The sequence below is a fragment of the Phyllostomus hastatus genome, unplaced genomic scaffold (genome assembly GCF_019186645.2).
Source record: "Phyllostomus hastatus isolate PE091 unplaced genomic scaffold, TTU_PhHast_1.1 phas_contig_137, whole genome shotgun sequence".
NCBI classification, from domain to species: domain Eukaryota; kingdom Metazoa; phylum Chordata; class Mammalia; order Chiroptera; family Phyllostomidae; genus Phyllostomus; species Phyllostomus hastatus.
This window is the reverse complement of record NW_025333583.1, coordinates 12,790,497-12,817,148: the sequence shown is the minus strand read 5'-3', so window position 1 is coordinate 12,817,148 and position 26,652 is coordinate 12,790,497. Positions and strand designations below refer to the sequence as shown.

The 26,652-nt window shown below is 36.6% G+C and overlaps 1 protein-coding gene across 14 annotated transcripts in view; it reads right to left on the bottom strand.

Annotated features, from left to right (window-relative positions):
• IKZF2 (IKAROS family zinc finger 2) overlaps positions 1 to 26,652 on the bottom strand; it is a 143,397-nt gene that overhangs the window by 30,776 nt on the left and 85,969 nt on the right. For 12 of the 14 annotated variants that reach the window (XM_045852124.1, XM_045852127.1, XM_045852125.1 and 9 more), the window contains 2 exons: positions 22,887 to 23,153; positions 16,039 to 16,206 (listed from right to left, as the gene is read on the bottom strand). In XM_045852124.1, the coding sequence (XP_045708080.1) occupies positions 16,039 to 16,206; positions 22,887 to 23,153 (435 nt within the window). The remainder of the gene's footprint in view (positions 1 to 16,038; positions 16,207 to 22,886; positions 23,154 to 26,652) is intronic. The other 2 variants (XM_045852130.1, XM_045852131.1) reach the window with 1 other exon arrangement.

Sequence of the window (26,652 nt, the reverse complement as noted above, 5' to 3'; positions counted from 1 at the left end):
AAATAGTTGTGCCTAACTCATAGCACTTTTGTGAAAAATACAAAAATATGCATATGCAAAACTTAACAAGGTCTTTGACACACAGTGAGTGTTGAATAAATGGCATCTCTCCCCAACCCCTGAGCATTCATCACCTTCTAACATGGTACACATGTATAAGTGCTATACAATGCACTTATTTATTGTGTTCACTGCTGATTGCCCATCTCTTTTCATTAGAATGTAAGTTCCATAGAGTCAGATCTTTTATCCTTCCCCGTCGTATCTCAAGTGCCTAGGAAAATGTCTGACACAAAGATACTCAAGAATATGTGTTGAATGAATAAGTATCATTTCATTATTGGAACTTTCTTAGGCTTTTTCACCTGGTACCAAGAATTTTCAACTGGAAGATACCATGCATACTATGTTTATTATCCAGGAATGAGTGAAAAGAGCACTCTTGAGCTACATCTAATTTTACAAGAAAAATGATCTAAATGTATTATTTATATTTGTGATTCACAAGCTTACATTTGCTGACCTTCTGGAAATTAGAACAGCTTAGTGTTTTTCTTCCTTTTCCTTTATGGAATTTCTTTTTAGACCAAGTATATACCATAAGACTCTCCTTATCCAATTAATCAACAATGTTTTTATTACCTATTACATGCCAAACACCACTCAAAGAGTTGGGTAATACATTAGTAAGGCAGAGGAGGTCCATGACCTCACAGAGGTTCTATTAGAATGGCAGGGGCTGGGGGGTGGTGGGTTACACGCAGGCAACAGATGCAGGAACAAAAGGCCAAGATGACCAAAGATCCTGATGGGAGCTTTACAGGACTTTAAGATAGAGCCGGGAAGACAGTAACTACGAGGGTGCTTTAGGTAGGGTGCTTATAGAAGCCTACTATTTGACAGGATAATGAGGCAATCATGCCAAGAACTGGGGAAAGAGCTGAAGGTAAAGACTTCTAGGATCATCAGTGCAATATCCTGCAGGTAGCAAAGAATAAAGGAACCTGAGTTGGCAAAGAAAGCAGAGTGAGGGCAGAGTGGCAGAGCTTCTATGCACCATGGTAAGCAGTTTGATTTTATCGTGAGAACAATGGAAAGCCATTATCTTAAGCGGAGGGATGACCTGATTTAAAATGGGTTTTAAAACAACACTGTGGCTGCTGTGTGGAGACCAGGCTGGACAGCAGGAGTGTGGTGACTGAGAGCACAGGCTCCGGAGTCGGGCAAAGCGGAGTTTATGTCCCAGCTTCCCCCGAATGTACTGGAAGTCGCATACAATACGCACCTATGGTAATGACAGAAAGGTTTTTACTATGTAATAGCATAACTTTTAAAAACTACTCTCACAAGGGTAATTCATACTATTCTTAGATTTTTAATTTTATTCTAAATTTCTCTGTGTTGCCAAGCATTATAGAACATGTTTTGTTTATTTGAGCATGATACGACCTTTAGTTTTATTATGCTCAGCACTCGTGTGTGTCTGTGTGTGTGTGTGCGCGTGCGTTTAAAATCTAATCCAAGTAATACAGTGTTGGAAAAATACAAACAAAAAATATGGTAAAAGTGTAATAACCTTAATAAAATAAAGCTTTACATATGGGACCATACATTGAGGGGATATTAGGTGGCATCTCTCTCTTAAAATTTGACTTTCCTTAAGGAAATTAAGGGCTTTAAAATAGTGCTTGTCACAAAATAAGAGACTGCTAAATGTTAGCCATTAATTTATTTTTTAATTTATTTTTTCTGTAGGGTGTAAACGGATAACACTCTGACAGATGACATGTGATACCTTAAATACAAACTTAATTTTTCACTTATATTTTATATTCTTATAATGAATGACATTGGTTTTTATTTACCTCATTTGCATGATTTTCTACCACTTGGGAGTTTACTTACAAGATCTGGCAAGATAGTACAGACTGTGGATAAACAGGTTTCCTTGACTCGCACACATGGATCAAGTAGGAAAACAAAAGGAGGGGGTGGAGGTTAGCTTACTCCCACCCTCTCCAGGAAAAGTGTGATGTGCCCTTCTAGACACCAAGGAAGCAATGAAGTTAGCATGTGGCTTTTCCACTTCTGCCCGCGAGTTCCAAAGATGCTGGCCTGCAGGCTCGGTGATGTCAGAGAGAAAATGTGTACTGGCCACGAGTTCAGACTGTCCACACTAACACCTATGTAGGGCATAAAACACTGATGGTATACTTGGGGGTGAGGACTATGTCTGTAGAAGATTAAGAAGAGTAAGAAATAGGACCTTGATTTTTGCCTATTTCTTTAGAACTCCTGAGAATAGAAAAAGGTAAGGAGGAAGGCTTCTAGCAATAAACTGACCTAATCGTTGTTTTTGCGCCAAAGTGGAGAGCAACATCAGATAAGTATGTGGTACAGAAGAAAGACTTCTCTTTAATAACTCTTTAGTGAAATAAGTGACTGAAATTTAAAGAAGATGGATTACCGCTAAGCACCTGAAAAAAATTCATTTAAAATATACTATCATATGTTATTTAAACTTTTTAATTTTTTTCATTAAGGAAGATAGGGTAAACTATAACATGATTATTTGTTTGATGGAAAAATAATTTAAAAAGTGTTCTACTTTGTGGAAATTACATGGATTGTTTCAGCAGCTGACCTAACTGAAAGTGGCTTTTCCTTCCTGATAAAATTTCAATGGGCAGGGCCTTAAGTGTGTGTTGTAAGAGTCAGGAATGAAGATACCGATCCCATCTCTTCTCTTTCGTATTTATTGCAAAGCATACAGAGAAGGCACCAAGGGCATCAGTATTGGGACCTGATGGATGAAATCAGTATAGCACAGTTATGCAAATCATGTGTGCAACTGACACAGCTTGTGTAATTGTCAGTGCAATCCACCTCTATCAACCACCTCCAGGGAGCAAAGCAAGGGGTGGAGGGTGGGGAAAGTTCACACTTGGGAGATCACTGAGAAAGTGGCCCAGGTGCCCAGTCTACAATCAGGTGAGAACAGTTCCTTCTCATGGGAAGCCTGCAGGACAAATTATACTACACTTAATGCACCATCATTATTATGAATGAGTTGCATTAGATTCAATTTCTGAACCTGCATGATTTTATCCATTATGTCTATTATTATATACTGGCGCATGGATTAGTATTTTTTAAGTGGGTCTCTTTGGCAAATCTGGTAGAGAAGTCATGGTAATCAGGTTTTAAAATAATATCAGTATGAATATAACTGATGATGACAATCTTTTGACCAAGTACTTAATTTTTAGATATTTTCTACTCTCCGGTCATTTCAGAAAATAATCAGTACTATTAATACCTGAAAGTTTACAACCTGTAGTAACTCCATGTTATACAAATTATTTTGACATAATATAAACTAAAAATACTTACTTAGCTACTTTTCCTGGCAGTCTCCTCAACAAATAAAGTGAAGTAATATTAAAGGGAACATTGAAGGATTGGGGGGGAAATCTATGAGAAAGACAAAAGAAAGAGTAGAAGGCAAAAGCAGAGACAAGAGAGGAAGATAGTCTAAACAAAACAAGATGGAAAGAGGGTGTATTAGAAAAGAGAGTGAGTGATTACAATGCTACATGTACTTGAGAATACCTTTCAGTCTAATGGAATTCCTGACCAGTATAAGTCAGCAATTTAAGGAAATGATGTGGCTGTGGTAGTGAATCTTTTAGTAGGAAGTGACAATACATTTGAGGGTGTAGCATTCTCATGACAAATTAACAGACTGTCCCATATGAGACATATCACTAGAACATTTAACATTAAGTTGTTTCCTTAACAATACGGTCAAAGGTTAGCCCTATCTCAATCCAAGCCAGATGCTACTTTTGCATTTTATTTTCAAGAGATTTGGATATGAGGAGAAAGCAATATCTTCTTACCAGCTTCCTTGAGACTGTGTAGTTTATACCTTTAAAATGCCTGTTGGTTGGTTTAACATTCTACTAAAGATGAATATCCAAATATATTCCAGAGTAGGTGAGTCACAATGTTTTATTTTGTAGTTAAGGGCATAACTGAACAAGACAAACTAGAGTTTAAAATAAAAGGCAAACTTTTAAGTGAGTTTGCAGCAGTGTAGTAACTGATACAGTTTAAAAAACCAATATTAGGAATAAATACAAGCATAGTTCTGAGCTATTTAATGGATAAAATAAAGTCCTTGGAATTAACAGCGTCTTGCAAAATAAAAAGACAGTCCTCATAAAAATAACTAAAAACGTGCAATGAGGAGGAAGTTGTTACTGTTTTAACAGGTAGATATTTACGTGGTACACTTGGTCCAGTTCCTTTTTATAAGACCAAATAGCTTTAAACTGACAATTAGACATAAAGAACAAACTTCTTAAGCTGTAAACTGTCAAACCTTGAACAAGTTATAAAGTATTGTTGTAAAATTCAACATTCCTTGGTGGCATTTGGAAATAAACTAGATACTTGTTCACAAATGTAGACTTAATGATACTAAGTCGAAAGAGGACTTTCACACTGAAAATTTCCTCAAACAGCTATTACTCCGGGGCTATCCTATACACATACATGGCCACGCATCACATGACGACACTTCAATCAAAGGCAGACCACATGTGTGACGTGGTCCCATAAGACTATATGGAGCTGAAAAACTTCTAGCACTTAGTGATGTTGTAGCTATTGGAATTTTTCAGTGCAATGGATTTCTCACGTGTTTGTGCTGATGCTGGTGGAAAGAATGTGTGCTGTAAAAGGATAACACCTAGAATGATGGAGATTGGCTACACCGTCTAGGTTTGTGAAAGTGCACTCTATGCTGTCCGCATAATAATGGAGTTGCCTAATGACACACTTCTCAGGACATATCCCTTGCTGTTAAGCGCCACAAGACTGTATGAGGTGAACTATTTTTACTAAGTATTTATTTTCTGGTGCTATATTCAAATAAAGGGTGTACTAAATACTGGGTTAATTGAAAGCAAAGGTTTTACTTGGAATTTCATAACAGGTCTTATGTAAAAAACAAAGTAATTCTCATTTTCTTATAATGAGATAAGCAAAAAAATCTGTAAAATTCATGCACTGATCCGCTTACTCCAGGATATTTTATTTATATATCTTGGTACAATATATTAATGTTAAAATAAGTATCTTAAAAATATGCTAGTGTTAAGGAATATTTAACTTTTGTAGAATACAAGAGATGAACAAGTTTCCTTGAAATATTAGGAGTTTTGATTTTCAAATGTTTCCAAAAAATTCCATTTTTATGCAACACATAATTTTTATGATAATCTGAGTCCAGTACAATCCAATTACCAAAACTGAATTTTAGATATGGAATAAAAACATTTCAGACTGTGTGAGAAGCATACTTACTGTCTCTCTTTATAATTTATACAAATGAATTTATAACACATGTATAATATGTTTCCATATATTAAATTACATACCCTTCTATCCTGCTTTAAATATTTAACTTGGGCATAGCATTACAGTATGTGAGAAATATACCTGAAATGCTAATTAGAAAACTATGCAATTCTAGTTCCTCCTAGACTTAAAAGAGAACAAGTTAAATATTACTTTGATTAACAGGGGTCCAGGATTTCACTGAAACACAATTTCCCCAGTGTATCAGGTATAATAAAGACAAAAGGAGTGATATATGTAATGTATGAAGCAAAGTAATCAAATCTCTAGGAATGAAATAACTATAATCACTTGTCAAACTAAAAAAAAAAATCTAAGAACCAAAACTAATTTAAAAATCATTTGATTTTTTAGCAACCGCACTGATTAATCATTAAAACCTCAAAAATACTATGCTATATTATAAATTTATACAAAGCAAATTAGATGACTTATGTGGTAAATCTTATGCTTAAAGAACAGAGTTTGAAATAGAAACCAGTATCTTTTACTTCCTCACAACTGTATGTCTAAGGTTGCTATGCGTTTAAAATATACAAAGGTATATTTTATTTTCTCACTGGGTTAAAATTTTTCAGCTGACATACTGTTGAAGACACATTCCAACTTTTTATTTCTCTCTCTCTTCCCATTCTCTCTTAAAATACCATTTAATTTTCACATGTAAAAAGATCTTTTTTGCCCCTTTTTCAGCTATTCATTTTGTTGTGATTGTTACAAAGGGGCAAAAGTAGAAAAAGGGCTGCACTTTCTAGTAATACATAAATTTGGCCAAAATAATGCAATCAGATAAAGGAATTCTAATAATATGTCCAGTATCACTATAAATAGAATAAGTCTAAATAACAGATAGTAAATGAAAATATTTTTTTAAAAAATCAAACACTGATGATCTCTCTACAAATAAAACTTAGATTGTATCATTTCTTTTTTTTTTACTTCCTAAATGGAAAACATTCCAAAATTAAGGTATAGCACTTCTGTAACTGAAGCTGGAAAGGTGATGATTTCTTTTGTTATTATCCTAATAAGTGGAGGATAAAATACAGGAGTTGTTGATGGGAATTATCTGCTACTGAAAAAAAACCATCTGCTATTGGTGTGATATATTTCCAGAAATAATAAAATTATACTCAAAAAATTATTGCTGCCCTGGCCAGTGTGGCTCAGTTGGTTGGAGCGTTATCCCATAAGCCAGAAGATTGTGGGTTTCATTACTCGTCAGGGCACTTGCCTGGGTTGCAGGTTTGGTCCCCGGTCAGGGCATGCACAAGAGACAACCCAATGATGTTTCTTTCACGTGATGTTTTTCTCCCTCTTTGTCTCCCTCCCTTCCTCTCTAAGCATGACACCAGGTGAGGATAAAAAATATTATTGCTGGAAAACAAACTTTTCCATGGCAAATACTGGTAAATACTACCGAAGCATTTCTGCTCTTTAAAGGGATCTGATTTATTTTTGGTAAAATCGGGCAACCTTTCAAAATTTAAAAATGTTATCAATGACTATAATGAAAAGTTAAAACATGCAAGCAAGTCAACTAATCAGAATTTGTACACTTAATCCTATTTTCTATTACAGTGTGAACGAAGAGAAATTCAACATTTTTTATACTTCTCCTGGTTTTCAGAAGACAAAGGGAGCTTTTTCAAATATTTATTAAAAGTGAACATGTTTTGAGTGAACCAACCATGACTGGAACCACAAATGGAAAACTGGAAACTATATTGAGAATATTGCTTAGATTTAAGTTAGCAGCCAGTAACAGAGAAGCAACACCAGCACTGTGAAGATCATTTGAAAACCCCAACTTAAAATCTACTCCATGTTCTGCAAATCTATTTTAACAGATAAAACAGTAAAAATAAGTGGGGAGTGGGGACTACTCTCTTTAAAGTCTGGTCACAGAAACTGATCAGCAAAGTCATGGCAGGAAAGGTAACACTGTAGTTAGCCTCATACAGTATTAGTAGCGTAGGGAGATTTGAAAATTAAATTAAGCCACTTATCAAAGTTACCTAGCTAATTTGCAGTGAGACCATTCTAGAACCTTACAGTCAACAGTTTGACTTCCAGAAAGTATTCTTTTTCCTTTATCATATGAGCTGATTTAGTCAACTTAAAGTTTTGTAGAATAAACTCTTATCCTTTATATGCAGCATGAAGTACAGAATTTGGAATGTGAATCCAAGCTATGCCCACATGACCTCTCTGTGCCTCTGTATCCTCACCTGTGCAAAAGGAATAGTAGTAGCAAGAATCTTTCTTGACTGACTGTCTCTGCATTCCCTTTGAAAAACATACCAATGGGTGACCTGAAACACTGAGTTCCCGACACACATAGGCCTCTCTTAGGTATGCCCACATAAGTATCAATAATTTCGGCAGTTGAACTGGGTATTCACTAAGATTCCGTTATGATTCTAGCCACATCTATTAATGCCAGCTGTATCTGTTATTGTAATCATGTAAATTATTAAAACATCCATTTTTCAATAAAGCAAGTACAAAAAAAAGTTATTTCTAGAAAGACTAATTCATCACTTTAGAAAGATCTGATAAAAGTGGGCTGATAAAAACATATTAAAGAATTGGAAGTGGACAAAGATAATCAAAAAAATGTATATTATATGCTGTATATTTTTCTAAATGCCTTTTTCATTTTTAAAACATATATATGAAGGGGGGCCCAAAAACCAGAATTTATTTATAAAAAATTGTGTATTTATTCTTTCATGTTTAAACTTCAGTCACCTTCAAAGTATTCTCCATTTGACACAATACACCTATCAAGACTTTTTTCCCACTGCTCAAAACAGTCTTTGAACTCATCAATTTTGATGCCTTTTAGAGTGTGTGCTGTTTTTTGCTTCACCTCTTCCACATCAGCAAAATGTTTCCCTTTGAGGACTTTTTTTCATCCAGGGAAACAGAAAAAAAGTCACTCAGGGCAAGAACTGGTGAACAGAGGTGAGCCATGGGGGCCATGCTGGTTTTGGTCAAAAACTGCTGAACATTCAGTGCAGTGTGGACAGGTGCGCTTCTAAATCACCCATCATGCAATGGACAAACATGTTGAAAGAGTCTCCAAAAGAAATTCACTGAAGCCGAACACTGCCTCTCAAAATAACACCAGCTGGTACACTGCTGCAGATGGGTTCCTAGAACTCATACCTAGTGGGAGAAGCCTGTATATCAAGGGGCCTACACTCCAGAAGATAATTCCCTTTTGGGGGGGTCCCTTTCATATATGTATAATCTCACAGAAACATAAGTGCACATCAACTCTGGGCTCACTGTTACCAACCTACTAGATGGAAAATTTTTAAATCTAAAATACAGGACATAGAGCTGCAATAATAATACTACAGAACACAGTAACTAAAACAAAACACTGAACAGTCATTACCCAAAGAGGGGGTGGGAGCAGAATACTTTCTAATAATAATATCAATATTCATAAAAATTAAAATCATTACAGCACACTAAATACCTTATACTAGTTATTTTAAGTACTAGTTATTAAATTTTAGTCAGTCTGTGGCACATTCTCTGTTTGCCTCCATAGCCATTTTCACTCTGTTCCTGCAAAAAGCTAATTTCTGTTGGAGTCCTCAGCAGGCTTCTTTTAGGGTCAGTTAAAGCGAGACATCAGCCAGAGATTGGAGGGTGGGAAGAGTGCAGTCAAGGTGTTTATTCCTCAGTCATAGGTTGACAGGTGTGCGTTCCTCTCCTGAAAGTCAGTCTCCTACCTCTCTTCATTCCAGTGGCCTCTCCATCCTCTGGCCCCTTAGACCTGGGGCTAATTAATTATTTCCTGCTAGTGCGGGCCTCAGAGTGCTTCAACCACCCTCCACTGGTTTCCTTTATACCTAACCAATCTTTTGCAAATATTAGTCCTTTCACAGGGCACCTCCAAATTTTCCCCATTTCAGTGTCTCAGTGCCTTCCTCTCAGGACCCTGATTGATAGTTATGAGTAGCAAGAGTGGCCCAAGGCCAAAGTCCATCAGAATGGCATTCTGCCATTGGGTTGCTCATATTTGAAGAGAACAGGGTGGCCATCTTACCAGGGAGTTAATAAAATGCTGGTAATTCTCGGCATGTGTTGGCAATGTGATTACTCAAATTATCCCTGGCGGTAGCATGGAATAAAGTGCACGTGCAGGCCAGGCTTTAGGTGCTGTGGCCTCTACTTGCTAAAGCAAAAGTGGTGGTGGTGAGGGACAGCTACAGATGGCCTTAAGAAAAATTCTAAGGAGAAAGAACAAATTGAAGGCTTTGAATGGCCAAATCAGAGCAGAGGTAAGCGATCAGGTTTCTCAGTGAGCTTTGAAAGAGTCCTTATTTACTTAAGCCTCAGGGCAAGTACAACTCCTGAATCTGGTTTGAAGACCTAGGGCATTGTGCTAAATAAAACGGGCAGTACCGATACCGCTGGTAGGTAAAGGGGCCCTGATGGGGAAAGAGTAAAACAGGGGGCAGTACTGTCTGATCAAACAATGAGAAGGCTCAGAATGTGAACCCCCAAACCTTCCTGAGCCATCCTTACTAGAAGACACAATCGTCCTCACCCCCACTCTTCCGTCTAAGGAAACCAACATCATTTCCATGTGATAAGAAGATTTCTGATGGTTTCAGTTATAGCAGAAACCAAATAGAAAATGGCAATTCTTTTCAGGACTTACTCCTGTTACTTCCCATTGACCTCAGGCTCATAACAAGTTAGATCCTCACAGAGTCAAAAACTAAGACCTGATCTAGGAAATGACATCCTATTCACTGAAAGATTTACAAAACTTTGTCAGTTTGTACCAGCAGGAGTCTAGCTAGCATGTAGGGGAATAGAACAGATTGATTCTAAGGTTTGTTATATCCAAAAAATGAACTAAAATGCTAGATCAGGCCACATGTATCAATATATGTGCATTCATATGGGATTTGAGATTTTGCATATTGCCTAGAGCAGGTGGGGGTGACTGAATAAGTGCATCCTTCATGAAATGATGCCTTACATAGTAAGAAGTTGAAACGCCAAAAATTTCCTGGAAGATCAAAGTGTAGTAAGTCCCAAAGTGTTCAATATATACTGTCCAATATTCTTACTTACTCAAGTAAGTAAGAATATTGGACAGTATATATTATGAATCATCTTGTTCAACCTATCCCTTACCGTACCCCGGGAAGGGCCTGTGGGATACACCCTTAACCAAATAATTACATGGGTGAGGAAAGAACCAGCGTGCTTGGAAGATCTTTATGGTGACTGTCTTCACTAGGCTGGAGAGAACAATGATAGACATGCAAACAGATCTGGGCCACCTGATTTAAATGGACAAGGGTGGGCAACAGTGGGTTTACAGTTATTCATATGGAAAAAGGCATGCAGGTTCTGGTTATTACAACAGCTTAATTAGCTGTTTCCCATACTCACAACTGTAAACCTACTTTTGCCCTCTCCTGTGTTTCATTTCATCAAAAACATTTCAACGTGCGCACTAGCATATTTAGATGATTAATAGCCACATGTGGCTAGTGGCTGCCACACTGGAAAGCACAGCCCTAGAACTATCACCTCTCCCAAGACAGTAACTAAAACTGAAAGATGTTGAAGTGGTGATTCCTAAAACATACCCATTCAAACTGTTTGTTTTTTGGTGGGGTGGGTGGGGGGCAGCTAATGTAAGACCTAGAAGGTTCTGTGCATGGACGCAGACTTAAGGACCTCATAACACCAACTGCAGATGCACTTCAGCTCTAGTATCGTCACTGGATCATATTAAAATAGCCCCTGACACCAGGTATGAAGGTATTAACAATTTCTTTTTAAAAAGTGCCTTATCAACAAAGATAATCAGGAGCAGTTTGCCTTCACATTACAGGAACAGCATACTTTCACTATCTTACCTCAGGGTTAGGTCAACTCTCCTCTCTGTCATAATATAGCCCAAAGAAATCTTGTTCATCTTGACATCTCACAGAACATCTAACTGGAACACGGTATACTGATTGGACTTGATGAGCAGGAAGTAGTAAATACCTGAGATACCTCAGGAAGATATGTGCTGGAGGACCGGAGATAATCTCCCTGAAAAGTTCAGAGACTTGCAGAACGGGTGAAATGTTAATGGGCCTAGTGGCCTGGGAATGCTGAAACTGACCCTCGACAGCAAACAGCAGATTGCTGCCCCTTGCATGTATCATGAAGAAGAAGGCACAAATGCGGTGCATTCTTTGGACTTTGGGAAAAGATACTGCACACTGGGTATGCTGCTCTGATGCACGTACCAGGTATTCCACAGGCTGTCAGTGCTGAGAGAGGACTGGGGTGAGGAAAGGATCTGCGGCACATACCTCTGCTATGATCAAAGCTGCCCTGTGCCTTTGGCTCCAAGACCCAGCAATGCAGTGACTTTTGGAAATGTTTGTGGCTGTAAAACATCTCTGTCAACAGAGGTATCAGAGTGCAGAACTGTGTGTTTTTTTAAGAAAACACATGCAATATTGTACCAATAAGTATTCTCCCCATGTTTTAATCCTCATCTGAGGACATGCTTATTTATTTGAGAGAGAGAAGAAGGGAGGGAAAGAGACAGAGAAGGAGAGAAACACCAGTGTGAGAAACATCAATCAGTTGCCTCTTGGATGTGCTCCGACTGGGGACCAAATCCACAACCTAGGTACATGCCCTCACCGGGAATTGAACCCCATGACCTTTCGGTTTATGGGACAATGCTCCAACCAACTGAACCATATTGGCCAGGGCTAACTATTCTCCCTCTTAAAAGTCCATCCTAACTTCATATTGGACTCTGTTTAACACCGAGAGTACTAGGCCACTGAACTCCAATGACTATGTGGCCCAAACGACACAAAATGAACTTGGTGTTATCTGACTCAGTATAACATTGGATAAGATGTGCACAAGAGCATTTCATTGTAAATGAAACTGGGACCATGCAGGTTTGGGAAGCACAAGCTAACTTCATGAGCAAGTAGCTCAGGTGTCCCTGATAACCTACTACCACTGCTCCACAATCTCCCCTCCAATCACATGTATGGCCCCATGGGGTGTTCTCAGTGACTAATACATGGAGAATGAGGCTGTGTGGACCTAGCTGTAAACAGAGGGCATGGTATTTGGTATGAGCTGTAACCACTGTGTTCCAGGCCCACTGAGGGGCGCCGGCCCCGAAATACAGCAGTGAAAGGATATCCCCAGCAGAATTTCAGACTGTGTACCCTGCATGGAAGGAGAGCTAACTAAGGTCACGGCACATGGTATGGCCATATGGTCAAGGACCTGGAAGAACAAGACTGGAAAATTGGTGCTAAAGGTCTAAGTGAGAGTTATGTGAACGAGCCTCGCAGAATCGGGACAAAGCGTAATGACATGTCCCACGTGAATGCCCTCTAGAAGGTATCCACATGGGGAAGGCTCTCAGTGACCTGGACAAGAGTATTTGTGGCGTGACCCAAACCAATCAGACCATCTATTTGCAAATGTCAGTCAGTCTTAACCTAGCTACTGTTGTGCCTACTCAAGGAAGTGGCCCACATACAAAGTGACAAGAGGGGAGCTATGTTATGGATTCAGCAACACAGACATTTCCCGCTCTACAACTAATTTACTACCACCAGTGCTGACTTCACAGCTTTCTAAAGTGGAGACCCTAACTACCCCAGGAAGATTAACCCATCAATTGGTAGGCAGGTTACATTGGGCAGCTTGCAATATGAGGGAGGGAGGAACACATTCAACCAGGAAACACATTTTATGGCAAAGGAAATACAGCAATGGGCTCAAACCTACATATTCCACTGTTCACGCCTCATGTTCCGTGATCCAGAATTACCTGGCTAAATGGAGGGGTAAGGTGGCCTACCAGTGGAGCGGTCCAGTGTGGCTTCCCACTGGGAGGAGTTTGGGTGTGTTCTATCGGATATGGTATATGCCTAATGTCGTCTCCTCCACAGCCACAGCGCATGAGTCTGATGACAGAGGGGTTAAGGCAGGAGTGGCTACAACATAAATATATCCAATAACGCATTTACAGGATTTTTCTCCCTGTGCCGAAATCTCAGGATTGGTGGTTTTGGAGACCTCGGTGCCCATGGGAAGAATGTTTCCACCGTGGATTAGAGTTCTAGCACTGTTGTTTGGAAGCAGAGACTACTTCCCGGCTGTCTGGGGCACCTCAAGCTGCCGAACTATAGGGAGAGAAGTGGGCTACTGGTTGGTTTTTCTGGATACTAAGTGATTTGGGGTTGTTTCTGTATAATAGGGGCAAGGACAACTGTGCTTAGAATTCGAGAGGTTCACTGGGGCACTTATTTAAAATAAACTTTCTCAATAATCCTGGTTATTGTAAAACAAAGGCAGAACCACAGTACTTACAGAAATTAAGGTTTGGGTTACCCACCGGATAAAGAAACCTGTCCAGCCCAGGTGCTGAAAAGGGGGTTAAGGAGAAGCTAGGATGGGTAGTGGAAGAAGAACGCTGTGATGATCAATTTGACTTTCCTGACCAATTACAGAAGCACTGACTTTAGCAGCTTTGTTTCATGTTTCATCTATTATGAAAAGCACTGGTGATGGCTAACATTTTAGATTCCACTTGGAAGGATGGCTGAATTAATATTACCCCTTGATGATGCAGTAGCTGAATGACAACCTTCTCTCCCTGTCACTCCATTAAACTCTCTTCAATTAGCCAGTTTGAGCCTGCCGTTTATATTAGCAAAAATCATGCCCTGATAAACCAAACTGCAAAATCAGCATGATTGTATTTATAGGGGCCATGATTTTATTTTGGAACCTCAAAGTAGCAATATATTTATTTATAAAATATACCATTTCACAGAAACAGCTTCAATTTATACACACAAACTTTATAATTACACACAACCATGTAAACAGTGTTAAGGGTCTGGCTTGGCCAAAGCTAATGAGAATGACCTATTTTTGGAGGGACATCTTTCCCTCCCCTCACTTCATCACCCACCAACCAGGTGCCTCCGATGGTCCATGCCTAATTTGCATACAGAAGCTAATTGAAGCTGCCTAGCTCAATCTAACACAAAAACCAGGGTGTCTTCACTTGTGAGGCACCACCCACAAGGAAAAATCTATGAAAAGAACAGAAAGGAATGCAAGGAAACAGAAATCGAGATGAATTTCGAATGCCTTCCAGAGGTGTCAGCAGGCATTGAACCTTCTAAGAAGATAGCGATCACCAGGTAAAGAAACATGTGTACACTAGACCATAATACTAAAAGCAGCACAATTTAAAAAAAATATATAATAGATGTTTAAAGTTATTTTTGCCTCAACTTCATGTAATAGATATGTTCATGAAAAGCTATGTTTTATATAATTCTTGGGCAACTTGACAACATGTTAATAAGCCAGCATACATGGCTAGATAAAAAAAATAATTGTCTTAAAAACCTTATGATAGATAATGATTTTTATAATAAAACACCACTTTCAGATATAGTTTTCATAGCCCAATTTCAACATAAAATAGAAAATGTCATAGTTGGAAATAAGTGAATTACTTTGAGTCAGAAAGGAAAGTAAAATATATAAAGTATTTTGTTTTAATGCCTGCATTAATTTCATTTTCCTATAACTGCCCCAAATTTGAGTAATATCTAAATAGTTTTACATATTTCACATTCATATAAATGATGAGGTAAAACTTTAAGACTTAACAGGAAAAATGTAAAGAAAGATAATACAAGCATTACCTCACAGTCCACAGGACTCTCTAACACCTTTGTCAGTGTAGATGAACACATCACTTTCATCATAACTTTATAACAAAATTAAATGTTAATGTCACTAGAAATAGAAGGAGCATATAAAACTAGCTTGAGAGCATTCTATATTAATTTTCCCCTTTAACTTCCTGGTTATGGCAATTCATGCTAAAAGTCAAATGAGAATCATTCAAATTTCTCATCATTCATTCTCTTTTAGGTACTATATTCTGGCATTTAAAAAATCAAACCTATTTCAGATTTTTAATGATGATTTATCATATAGAGAATAACTGCAGAAAGCATCCAGTGACTACTGTTTGAGAGTTTAAAAAAAAACAAGAATTAAAGGGAAATAGAGTATATTCCAACAGGCAATTTTCTAATGAGCATAATCTTTTCAGGTTTAAAAATAGCAATATCTGACTGCCCACTGAGGTCCCGGCCTGGGTGCTGTAATCAGCCAAAAAATAATAATAATAAATCACAGCTTTCATCTCAATGAAAGGCACCATCAGTATGTAAAGACGGTATTTCCCATTATCCTGAATTAATCACAATTATTGGGTTAATAATTATAAAATAAAAAATCTGAGAAAACTTATATAATAGCTGTTTTTCTTACTTCAGTGGCTTGAAATAAGAGACCTCAGTTGACAGTGCTCTTTCTGCCGAATCCATAAGGATTCGTGCACCTTGCAACATCCATTAGTTTTTCAATGTACACAAATAGAAATACTGTCTAGGTCATTCCTAGCTATGTACCAAAGTTCTGTCTCACCTACGGCACTCTCCTGGACACTCACTCACGCTGGAGCCTTCCTCTCGAAGCGCTGCTGCCACTTACCGGAGTGGGTCCTGAGGTGTCCCGTGAGGGCGTCCCTTCTTCTGCACGCATAGCTACAGAAAGGACATTTGAACGGCTTCTCTCCAGAGTGTAACTTTATGTGTCTCAGAAGATTGCCCTTCTGAGTAAAAGAAGCCCCACACTGGTTACAGTGGAAGGGACGTTCACCTGAGGAAAGGAAAAGAGATGAGAAAGGCCAAGTAGGTTATGTGCAAGGGACTAAGTCGCCATACACTGTTCACTAGAGCCAGTCCTTCGTGCTGAGAATATTCACTCCCTCCTAGGTCTTCTAAACTTTTACCTTTCCAGAATTTGCTTTTCAAATCTAAAGTCTCAAGCTTTAGTTCAAGTGTTGTTTTCTGCCTTTACATAAATTTTACAGAATTCCTGTCATTGACTCAAAAGAGTAACAGTAATAGAATTGACAAGTGACTGAACTAGGTGCCATCACTTTACTGATGTTATTGGTTGCTTAACATATAATATTTCAGTCCTCGTAATGATATATCTAATCAGGTATCTATAGTTTCAATTTATAAGTGAAGGAACTGAAGTTCAAGTATCAAAGTATCTGGTAACAGTCACAGAGTTAAGAAGTACCCAAACTGATAACTGGTTCTTGGTCAGATTGACTATATCTTCCTCTCCTTAACTGTACCACGCTCTCGTTAAAAATCACAAATTTTCAGTCGAAAGGCACCTCTAGTCTAATTCTCTCATTAAGCTGATAATTTTCTTGTCAGGGGGACAGGAGGTTCAGTGAAGGAACCAGGTTACAAAGCCCATTGCCACAAAACCTCCAAGTACAGCTCAGGTCTCTCAGTTCTAAGTCTCGGCAGGGGCCTGGGCAAAGCTTCCTTGTGTAATCAGGGAAAATCCAAGAAAACTATTCATTCGGGCATTTCTTTTTTGTTATGAAAATCATTTTTTTGATAGGCATTTTCCCTCCTATCACTGATATTGCTGTAAAACTGCTTAGCCACAATTATCAGTTCAGTTTGTTGTCATCAACCGGCTGACGTCAGCAACCATAAGGCTGACGAGGCAGTAAAACGGGCACGTGGACCCAACTCGGCTAATCACACCATGAAGAGCACACTGCTATTTAAGTTTGTCTATGTCTAAAGACAGACATGCAACATATTGTAAACGAATAAATACTACAAATACATCATATTAAAGCTCAAAGTCTAGAATAAAAATGAAATTTAAAATACAATTCCGTTTTGACTGAACTGGACCATTTTTGTACTTGAAGTTAGAGAATTATTACAATTTTAATAGTTTAAAATTTTTTGAGCTGAATTGTCATGGTTTATATATCTAACTGAAACATTCATAATAATAGTGAATAATAAAACCTCTATATTTTGGTGGGATTTTAATATAATGAAGGCAAACTCATTGAAAAAAAAAGAAATCTGAAATTTATAAAGAAAATAAAATGGCCTCTTTCTAACAGCTGCCACCGCAGATTCTACCATACAGATTTGATATAAACGCTAAAGAAATTAAAATGGATAAATCAGGTGTATCTCAAATTTTGTCGTACTTGCTCATTTTGAAATTTAATAAGATACACAACAAAAAATTGTGATCTCTCTGTATGTAGCAAAAGTTGAGGTTTTTTCTTAAGAAATCTGGAGATCTCATGAGCTAAGTTTACAAAATGTCCTACGATAATGTATTAGATTGAAACAATTATTTGTCACATTAAAGTTGTCTTATATTTAACCTTAATTAACTTTTTTGATTCACCTGCTAAAACTGACAAATTAAAAATCAATACTAAATAAGTTTAAAAAAATACTAAAACTAATTAAATCAACATTAAGTAAGTTATAAAAAAGATACTTGACCTAAAACCTCTCATAAACAGTCTTAAAAATAGTCAACAATTTAAAATAAATCGAATTTGGTTAGCCTTTTAAATTTTACACATACATATGCACACACACATGAACACACATGTAACACACATATAAACTTAAGTCTTTGACTTTTTTCCCAATGGAATAGCATTCTACAACTTTAAAATCTGGGTTTTCTACTACCCACCCCTGCCATGGAAATAGTAATAAAAAGGAAGAAGATGCACTTTCTTCATAAAATTAACTTTTTAGATAGCAGGAAAAGAGCAAATTTAAATTATAATTTTCACTCCAAATATTTTATTTTTTACTTTATTTTACTTTTGAAATCTGTCTCTGCAGGGTTTCCCAGGCAAGTAAGAAATCAGTGTGCAAGAACTTCAAAATGAATTAAATTAAGGTAGTGAACAAAAACATTTGAAATCATGTTTGCCTTTGAAAAATACTCCCCTAGCATGTCAATCAGATTTTCTTGATCAACTCCTACAACTGAAATAGTTTAAGATCCCCAATTTAGAGAACTGACTTCATTCTTCAATATAATGCTAAAATAAAAACTAAAAAAATAATAAGAATGACTCTTTTAAAATGATTTTTAAATTCATCTAATTGAGTTTATGGGACTAATGACAGGGTGATTTAGTTTTCACATTTGCAAAATATTCCAGATACCTTCAAATACTACGAAAATAAGAACTGCTTTTGCATTTATATAACCATCCTTAAAGGAACAGGAGGAGCAAAAAGGGGTCTAGGCGTGTCAGGAAATCTTGCCATATTGCTGAGTGCGTAAGAACTAGTGTGGAGGCACTTCCTATGCTCCCTGGCCCTTGGAAGTAACGAAAGAAGCATGCTGCGGGTGAACAAGCATGCTCCCATTTTGGACAGAGGAACAGAGGGCAGAGGCAATATTAATAATGTACTCTGATTTCAATCAGATGAACCTTTGAGAAACAGAGATCTGCTTTACATGAACTGTTTAGATTTTTTTTTAATTCTTGGATAATAATTCTATAGCTTCACTCATTTTGGGCTGAAATATGCTTAGCTACTCTTAATTTCTTCATTATGTAAATAATAATTTTTTTTCACAATCCTCTTTTTTTTGCATGTGTTCTACACTAAATCTAGTTGGGATTACACTGAAAACCCTCAGTGATACTGCTATTGGAGTCAAAGATGAAAACAGAGTTTAACTTATAAGATTTCTTTTTAGTATAATCATTATATTCTAGGAATAATCCAAATACAGGAGTCATATCCAAATTTGTTTAATAACAAATCAAAAATAAGTACATTGAGTAATTTTTTTCTAAGTCATTTCTATAAAATGTGAGCAATCCATTTATTAAGTGATTTGGAGTTTCTCTGTCTGAGGCATTACAGAAATGTGTAAAATTATTTGAAAACTAAGTAAAAAGTTCAGTTAACTATCTATATTGTCTATGTAACTTGAAATAACACATCTCAATGATTTCTTTTTTAATAATCCGTTTTTCTTTAGTAAGCAGACTGAGTCAATGGGTCTTTTTTAAGTCAGTTTAGACCTTGTCTGAAAACCCTAATAATGTTCTTCTTCAGATATAAATAAAAGCAAATTTCAGGAAAATCCCACAAATTTATGAAACACATTAGTGACATTATGGAGTAATTAAATTTAAAAAACCAGAGAAGGCTACTGCATCTGTGATAACTAATCCTCCTGCAGGTGGGCACAAAAGTCCGGATTAACCACTCCAAATCCATTCTCATTCTGTTTTTTGTTTTTATAAATTTATCTATTAATATCATCAAGGACCCCTTTTAGTTATTCACTGGATGAAGTCATCTATTATGCTTATAATGGAGTAAGTAAATTATACTTCAACATTTTAGGTACTTTTCATAAACATTAGAATGCAGGTGGTACATGCATCAATTTGCTGTGGTGAATCACAACAGAGGGTGTCCCTGTGTTGAATGAACAACAGCCTGTGAGTGTGAAAAGTCCCAGACACCTGGAGAGAGGACCTGGGAGCAAGAGGATGGCTCCACAAAGCTGAAATGTACAAAATACAGTGCTGAAAACGTGACGTTATGAAGATGGGAGGACTCTCCCCACAGAGGGGCAAAATTAAGAATATTCTATATTTATAATGTTTACATCAATCTGTGTTTAGGTATGCATGAACTGATTTATTGCCCCTACTTCTTTTCTTCTCCCTGTATTCTCAGCAAAGAGTGCCTGGAGTATCCGATGACAATATTACCTGATTACCTACTAAAGTAACAATACCAAAGAAATAACACCAACCCATTAATAAAATACTGGAATTGGCACTTTAGTAGAGGAAAAAGAAGAAGTAAATTTGATCTGATACTCCATGTCATTTAGTGAATTGGGTGGTTGTGTATCTTTTTTCACTATGAATTTTATATTAGATAGATTTTGAGCTGAAAACACAGAAACATATGGTTCCCAAAGGCTTGATAAAGATTTAAGACAGTGCCTTTTATGCTAGCTCTAACTAACTGGTGAGAGTGGAAGTTCTAAAGTGAACCCAGTACTTCACGGTATTAAGGAGAAAACATTTGGTGACTAGATTCTGACTGCATATTTTTCCATCTAGTTTAAATTAAAGAAATGTAAGTAGATACTCTATTCTGGTACTAAAATGAAGTATAAAGTGCCATGACCCACTCAGGTGCATAAACGGGGTCAGCAGAAATACGTATAAAAATAGATAATTTAAAAATATATCATAATTTCAAGGTCAACAATGCGGCAGATATCCCAAGCCCCTCTGTGAATGACTATTACTTTAACAAAACCTTCCATACTTGAGGAACATGTAAGAACTTTTATAGTACTCTGATAAATATTCATTAACAATAAAGAGTTCATACAGTTGCAAGACCAGTTCATATAGTTGCAAACCGTACTTTGGTTTATTTAGTCCATTCTCCTTGCCTTTACTAGCTGAGTGAATCTCCTACGACTTATGGAAATCTTTGTAACTATTTAGAAATATTTTCCATGTGAATTAAAAGATTTCAGAATCAAAATAATTCAACTCTACTACAATAGTAAATATGAAATGACAGTAGAGTAGGTATTATTGTTTACAAACCAACGATCCTTATGAAAATCACTGCAGACAGCAAAGCACTAATTAACCTAAATTTTCAAAAGGGTATCCTCAGGTTCTTTGAATTTTCTTAACTTAGAACACAAAAGGTTTATTAAAATTTTACAAAAATTGTGTTTAGTATACTTTTCAGCCTCAAAATGAACACTATAGACAACTCAACTGGAAAGTCATTAGATTAATTTTGTTTAGTTTGCATGTCTTAGATGGGAGAAGTCAGACATCTGAAAGGGTATCATCTTCCTCAGTGTAATCAGCTGGAGATAATAAATACATACAACTTTGTGAAGTTAGAATGATTTCATGGGCATAGACTCATTATTTTACAGTCTTTTCCTTTTCTATCTTATCAAATGTGGTGTCCAATCTTAATCTTTTAATTCTTCCATGACACATTTTTTAAAAATAAAGAAAAAAATCTGTACTAGAATATAAATAGTACTACTATAAAATTTTAAATATTTTAAAAGAAAATTCAAAACAAAACAAAAAGTAAAAATGTTACTGCTTGTATGGTTGGAATAATCTTTAATCCTTATAAAGTTGATGATTTTGATTAAACTAACACTGATTTTAACATGTAATAATAATATAATCTTTACTTACTATAATCTTTGCAACATTAGCCTTATAATAATACCTCATCCTGAAGCGCAGCTTACCAAGCACACCATATTTGGACAAACTCATGCTGGGTGTCATGAAATCGGCTCTAGCCTCACAACACCCTTCACAAGGGACGATGGACAAATCACCTGACCCTTCTGGGCTTCAGTGCCTTCCAGTGTAAATGAGAGGAGCTTTAGACTAGAGACTTCACTGTACCTTGTATCTCTCATGTTTTAAGCACCTACTTATTAAATCAATTACTTACAAATCAATATTTTAAATCAATGTCTTTATTATAATTCATTTCTCTTCCAGAAGAGTCTCACATTTTAAAGCTCTGAGTATGTTAGTTATTAGTATTTTGCTAAATAATACTACTTTGCATTATAGTTAAAACTAGCATTATTTTTCCATCAATTTTCACAAGAACTTGAAAAAATTTTTAAGAGTTCTCTATCTGCCACAATCAAATTGCTAATTTAAAAAAAATTAAAATTTTTTGTCAAAGGTGTATACAGATTTAAATAAAGCCTTCTCATTAGGTTGGTTTCGCACATGACTCAAATCTTTTAGACTTTTTCTATACTTTTAATATATATTAAATTAATCAGAGGTCTTTTTTCTCCCCTATTTCATGATTACAGGTTCTACTTGCACACCCACCACCCTTTGATGAACCTACCCTACCTATCTCCTTGCAGGATTTAAAACACGGGAAGTTGGTAAAATCCTCATACTAGAGAAAATAAGTATCTGTCTATTACAGAGACCCATGGTAGGCAAAGATTGATTGGAAACTATATTCCAGGAAATTAACTAGATAAGGTGAAAATGATCCACCCCTATATAAATGCATGAGTACCACTTTAGAGTATAAACTCTCAGCCTGAAAACTGTATTACCTGCCCATGGGTATGGTAAAATATGTATAGTAATACAAAAAGATTAAGTTGCACAATGCAATTCTCCTCTACCTTTTGAACCCTTATCATATTATTGCTATATTAAGAACTGTGGAAACTGAATCCCAAACTTCTTCCCTGATATGCTATTCAGATTTGAAGGCTGGAAGTCAAGACCCAGGCTACGCTCTGCTTTTCAGCAATCCAATACTAGCAGAATTCTGAAAAGGTAGTTTCACTATTGCCACCCCTGAATAAAAAGGAAAGAGAATAGATGTCAGGTAATATCAACATCAGATGTCACAGGCAGTCATCAGGTTATTCTTTCAGCTGCTTACCAGTGTGACTCCTTTTATGTACCATAAGCACATTGGGCCCAATGCAAACCATGCCACAGACGTCACATTTCAGTTTACCATTCGGAAGCCGGATTCCTCCCTCGCCTTGGAGCTCCTGGACTTTCCTGTTGTCGGCCACCTCGCTGCTCTCAATTAGGGGCTCTTCTAGGCTGCTGCCTTCATCATGTCCCCTGATATCATCTTCACGGCTCAGGGGTTTCCTGTCACACTCTTCATCACTCTGCATTTCTAGCTTTACTGAATTTGCTGTAATTTAAAAAGAAGCAAGGAGACATTTTAATGCATGTTATGTTGTCACCTACACCTCTCTTCCACCTACCGCCATTCTATTAACATAGTTGGAAATGCTGTGTAAAGTAAAACATAGTCCATCGCCAGTGCAATGTTAACACACACTGTACTCTGAGATTTTACAAAAGCTTTGGCATGAAGGTGAAGATGGATCAGGAAAGCTGTGTGTGAGCAGAACCAACTTTATTTCTGCACACATTTCTTTCTTTTTTTCCTTATTTTAAAATTAAATTTATGGGGGTGACACTGATAAATAACACTGTATAGGTTTCAAGTGTACGACTCTATGATGCATCATGTATATTGCATTATGTGCTCACCCCCAAGTCACATCTTCTCCCATCACCATATATTTGACCCCCTTTGGCCTCACTGTCCGCACCTCCACCCCTCTTCTCGCTCATAGCCACCATACTGTTGTTTTGAGTTTTCATATTATATGAGTTTTCATTTGTTTGTTTTTATTATTTGTTTATTTGTTTTGTTGAGTTTTAAATCCCACAAAGGAGTGAAAGCAGTTATATATTTCTAAAGCAAGTCTCCATATATTGGGTTGGCCAAAAAGTTGGTTATGCTTTTTCCATATGATGCCTCTACTAGAGCTTGGTTGTCTTTAACTTCGTCTGAAACAATGCTGTTACACTTACTGTGACAGCTGTCATATCAGTGTGCATTTAAAAAAATCAAAATTGGTGAATAGAAGATCAGTGTGCATTTTTTAAAAATATCAGCCATTTAAATATTGAAGCTGGAAGAAGATATGCAACATTGATGGCACATTATGTTTTATTATTTCAAGGAAGGTAAAAATGCAACTGAAACACAAAAATCGATTTGTGTGTATGGAGAAAGTGCTGTGACTGACCGAATGTGTAAAAAGTGGTTTATAAAGTTTCTTGGTACTATTGATGTTTTGGCCAAATAATTCTTTGCTGTGGTACTGTCTTATACATTGGGAGATGTTTAGCAGCGCCCCTGGCCTCTACACACTAGAGGCCAACAGCGGGAGATAGCTGACATACTCAAAATATCTGAATCAATGAAGTTATTGGTGAAACTGAAAAATGTGTCTTTACTTTAAGGAAAAAACATGATGGACTTTTTGGTCAACCCAAGAATTCTGGTGTTAGCTTTCGAGTTTTTTGTTAAGGCTACTGAGACTGAGATAGGATTATGGAAGAGAGAAGATTAGATATTTCTTAATCTTAATATAACAATCATTTTACACACATATACACACAGACTTCTTAGTCTGTGTTTTACATCAGAGTACATGTGTAAACCTGTCTCTGAAAGGAGCAAGAAAAACAACTTGGGATCTTAATCCAGCAAATGTCTTAGACCCATGAAGGCACACCACCAAGGCAAATATCCTAAAATCAGACTAAACACATACATTCAGTTAAGAGCTGTATAAATGTAGGGTAGATTACACAAACCTCACTTGCTCTAAGCTATGCTGCTTTTTTACCCTATATGAAGAAAGTTCTCCATGGAACATATTAGTCTGCAAATCAAAGTAATTCAACTTTAAGATGTGCACACCGAAAAGCAATGAATGACAAGAATGGCGTGGCATGCATGCATGCACTTGTGACTGTTAAGAAATTTAATGCCTTCTGTTTGCTGTTTTTGGATCATCCCACAGAAAAGTTGGAATTTGGTTAGCACAGCCCTCATTCTGGATTGCTGACAAAGTCTTTTCACAAAGCAGAAGCAAGTTTTAAATGAATACCAGCTATTTATCCAGTAATCCTGATAATTTTCTTAAAAAATCATATCAAAGTTACTGAGCAAAACAAATTATTTCATATTGCTTGACTAGAGGAAACACTTTCATGAAAAGGAAGTTCTTTTAATTGCAATTGTTTTCTTAGAGAAACCACACACTCTGTGATTTGTTATTGGTACTAATGATGGGGAGTGCTACCAAAATGGCACTTCCACTGTCCCCTCCTTGGAACGCCCCTACCAAGTGGAGGCAGTGTGTACAATGAGGAGATCCCTAGATTTAGCCAGGAGAACGTGGCTCTAGTGCTGACTTTGACATTTACTAGCAGTACACTCTTAAACTAATTCTTTAACCTCTGAATCTTAGATCTTTCGTTTGCAAAGTGGAGATGAATTCAGACTACAGAATAAAGTTTGAACAGAATAGTTTAGCTATTAAGACTGAGGGTCCTGTAACCTGGATTTGAATACTAGTAATGGCACTTAGTACAAACAGCATCACCACCTGCAAGTTACAAATTGGGATGATAATGGTCCTCTCTTCCTAGAGTTGCTGTGAGCATTCAATGAGTAAACATAAAAAATGGCCTTGACTGTTATTTTCTCTGGACTGACAGTGCTCTAGTCCATAAGGTTTGTGCAAATTAATTAACTTATAGGATATAAACTGCTCTGAGATTTAAAAGGGATATATAGGCTTTCTGGCCCCATTTGAAATGAATACTCAAAATAGTACCTATTTGCTAGAACTGAAATAGAAGAAATGGTAAACTTTAGTAATCTTCTCTCACTTTAAAGAACTACACACTTATGAGGATAATCTATTATGGGCATCATTTACACAGGCAAACATATATAGATCACTGCAAAAAAAAGAGGACAGTATAGAAAAACAAATGGGGAAACCTTTTTTGTGAAGCTGTTAAAAACAAATTATCTTAATTTAGTCTATATCTTAATGAACATTTTCTTTGCCACTATTATATTTTGGAAGTTCAAAAAATAATTAAAACCCCAAATATATGCCATTTAAAAACAATGTACAATCTTGTTTCATATACTCATAGGCCTCACACTTGTAAAAGTCATCCACCTCAACCTATAAGAAAGAAGGACCAGAACTGAATTTGCTTAATAAATACTGGCTGACTCAATGATTTCTAAAGTACCTGGTACTTGCCTAATACTTTGCTATTATTATGAAGGTTTAAAACAAAAAGCTGGAAAATGTTATCTTAAATAAGAAATTCACATTAATAGGATAGTATATACACAGATACATGTCATTAACACAGTTCATGAATAAGAAGAGTCCAGGAAATATTTTTCTAATATAGATGATTTGGCTACATGATAGGTTTGTTGTCCTGAACAGTACCTAATGTGAACAGGCTCTTCCTTAGAAACTGGGCACTTACCCCTTTTACTCCGTACCTTCACCAAGTTCTCACCTGTGTGAGATGGCAAAGATTGGCAGTGTTTAGCAAATGATGCCTTCAAATAATGAAATTTTTTATTTTTAAGATTTGGGAGGAAAAGGTAATTTTTTATATGCATAATGTAATATAGTCCATTGATAATTGATTCTGAGTTACAAAATTGAAAGAATAAATTCTAGCCTCATCCTTAACATTTGGTTTTCACAGATAACCCTATCATTTTTAAATGTTAAGTTTTGAAAGTATCATAGTAGTAACCCTATCCTAAAATATCATTATTAAAA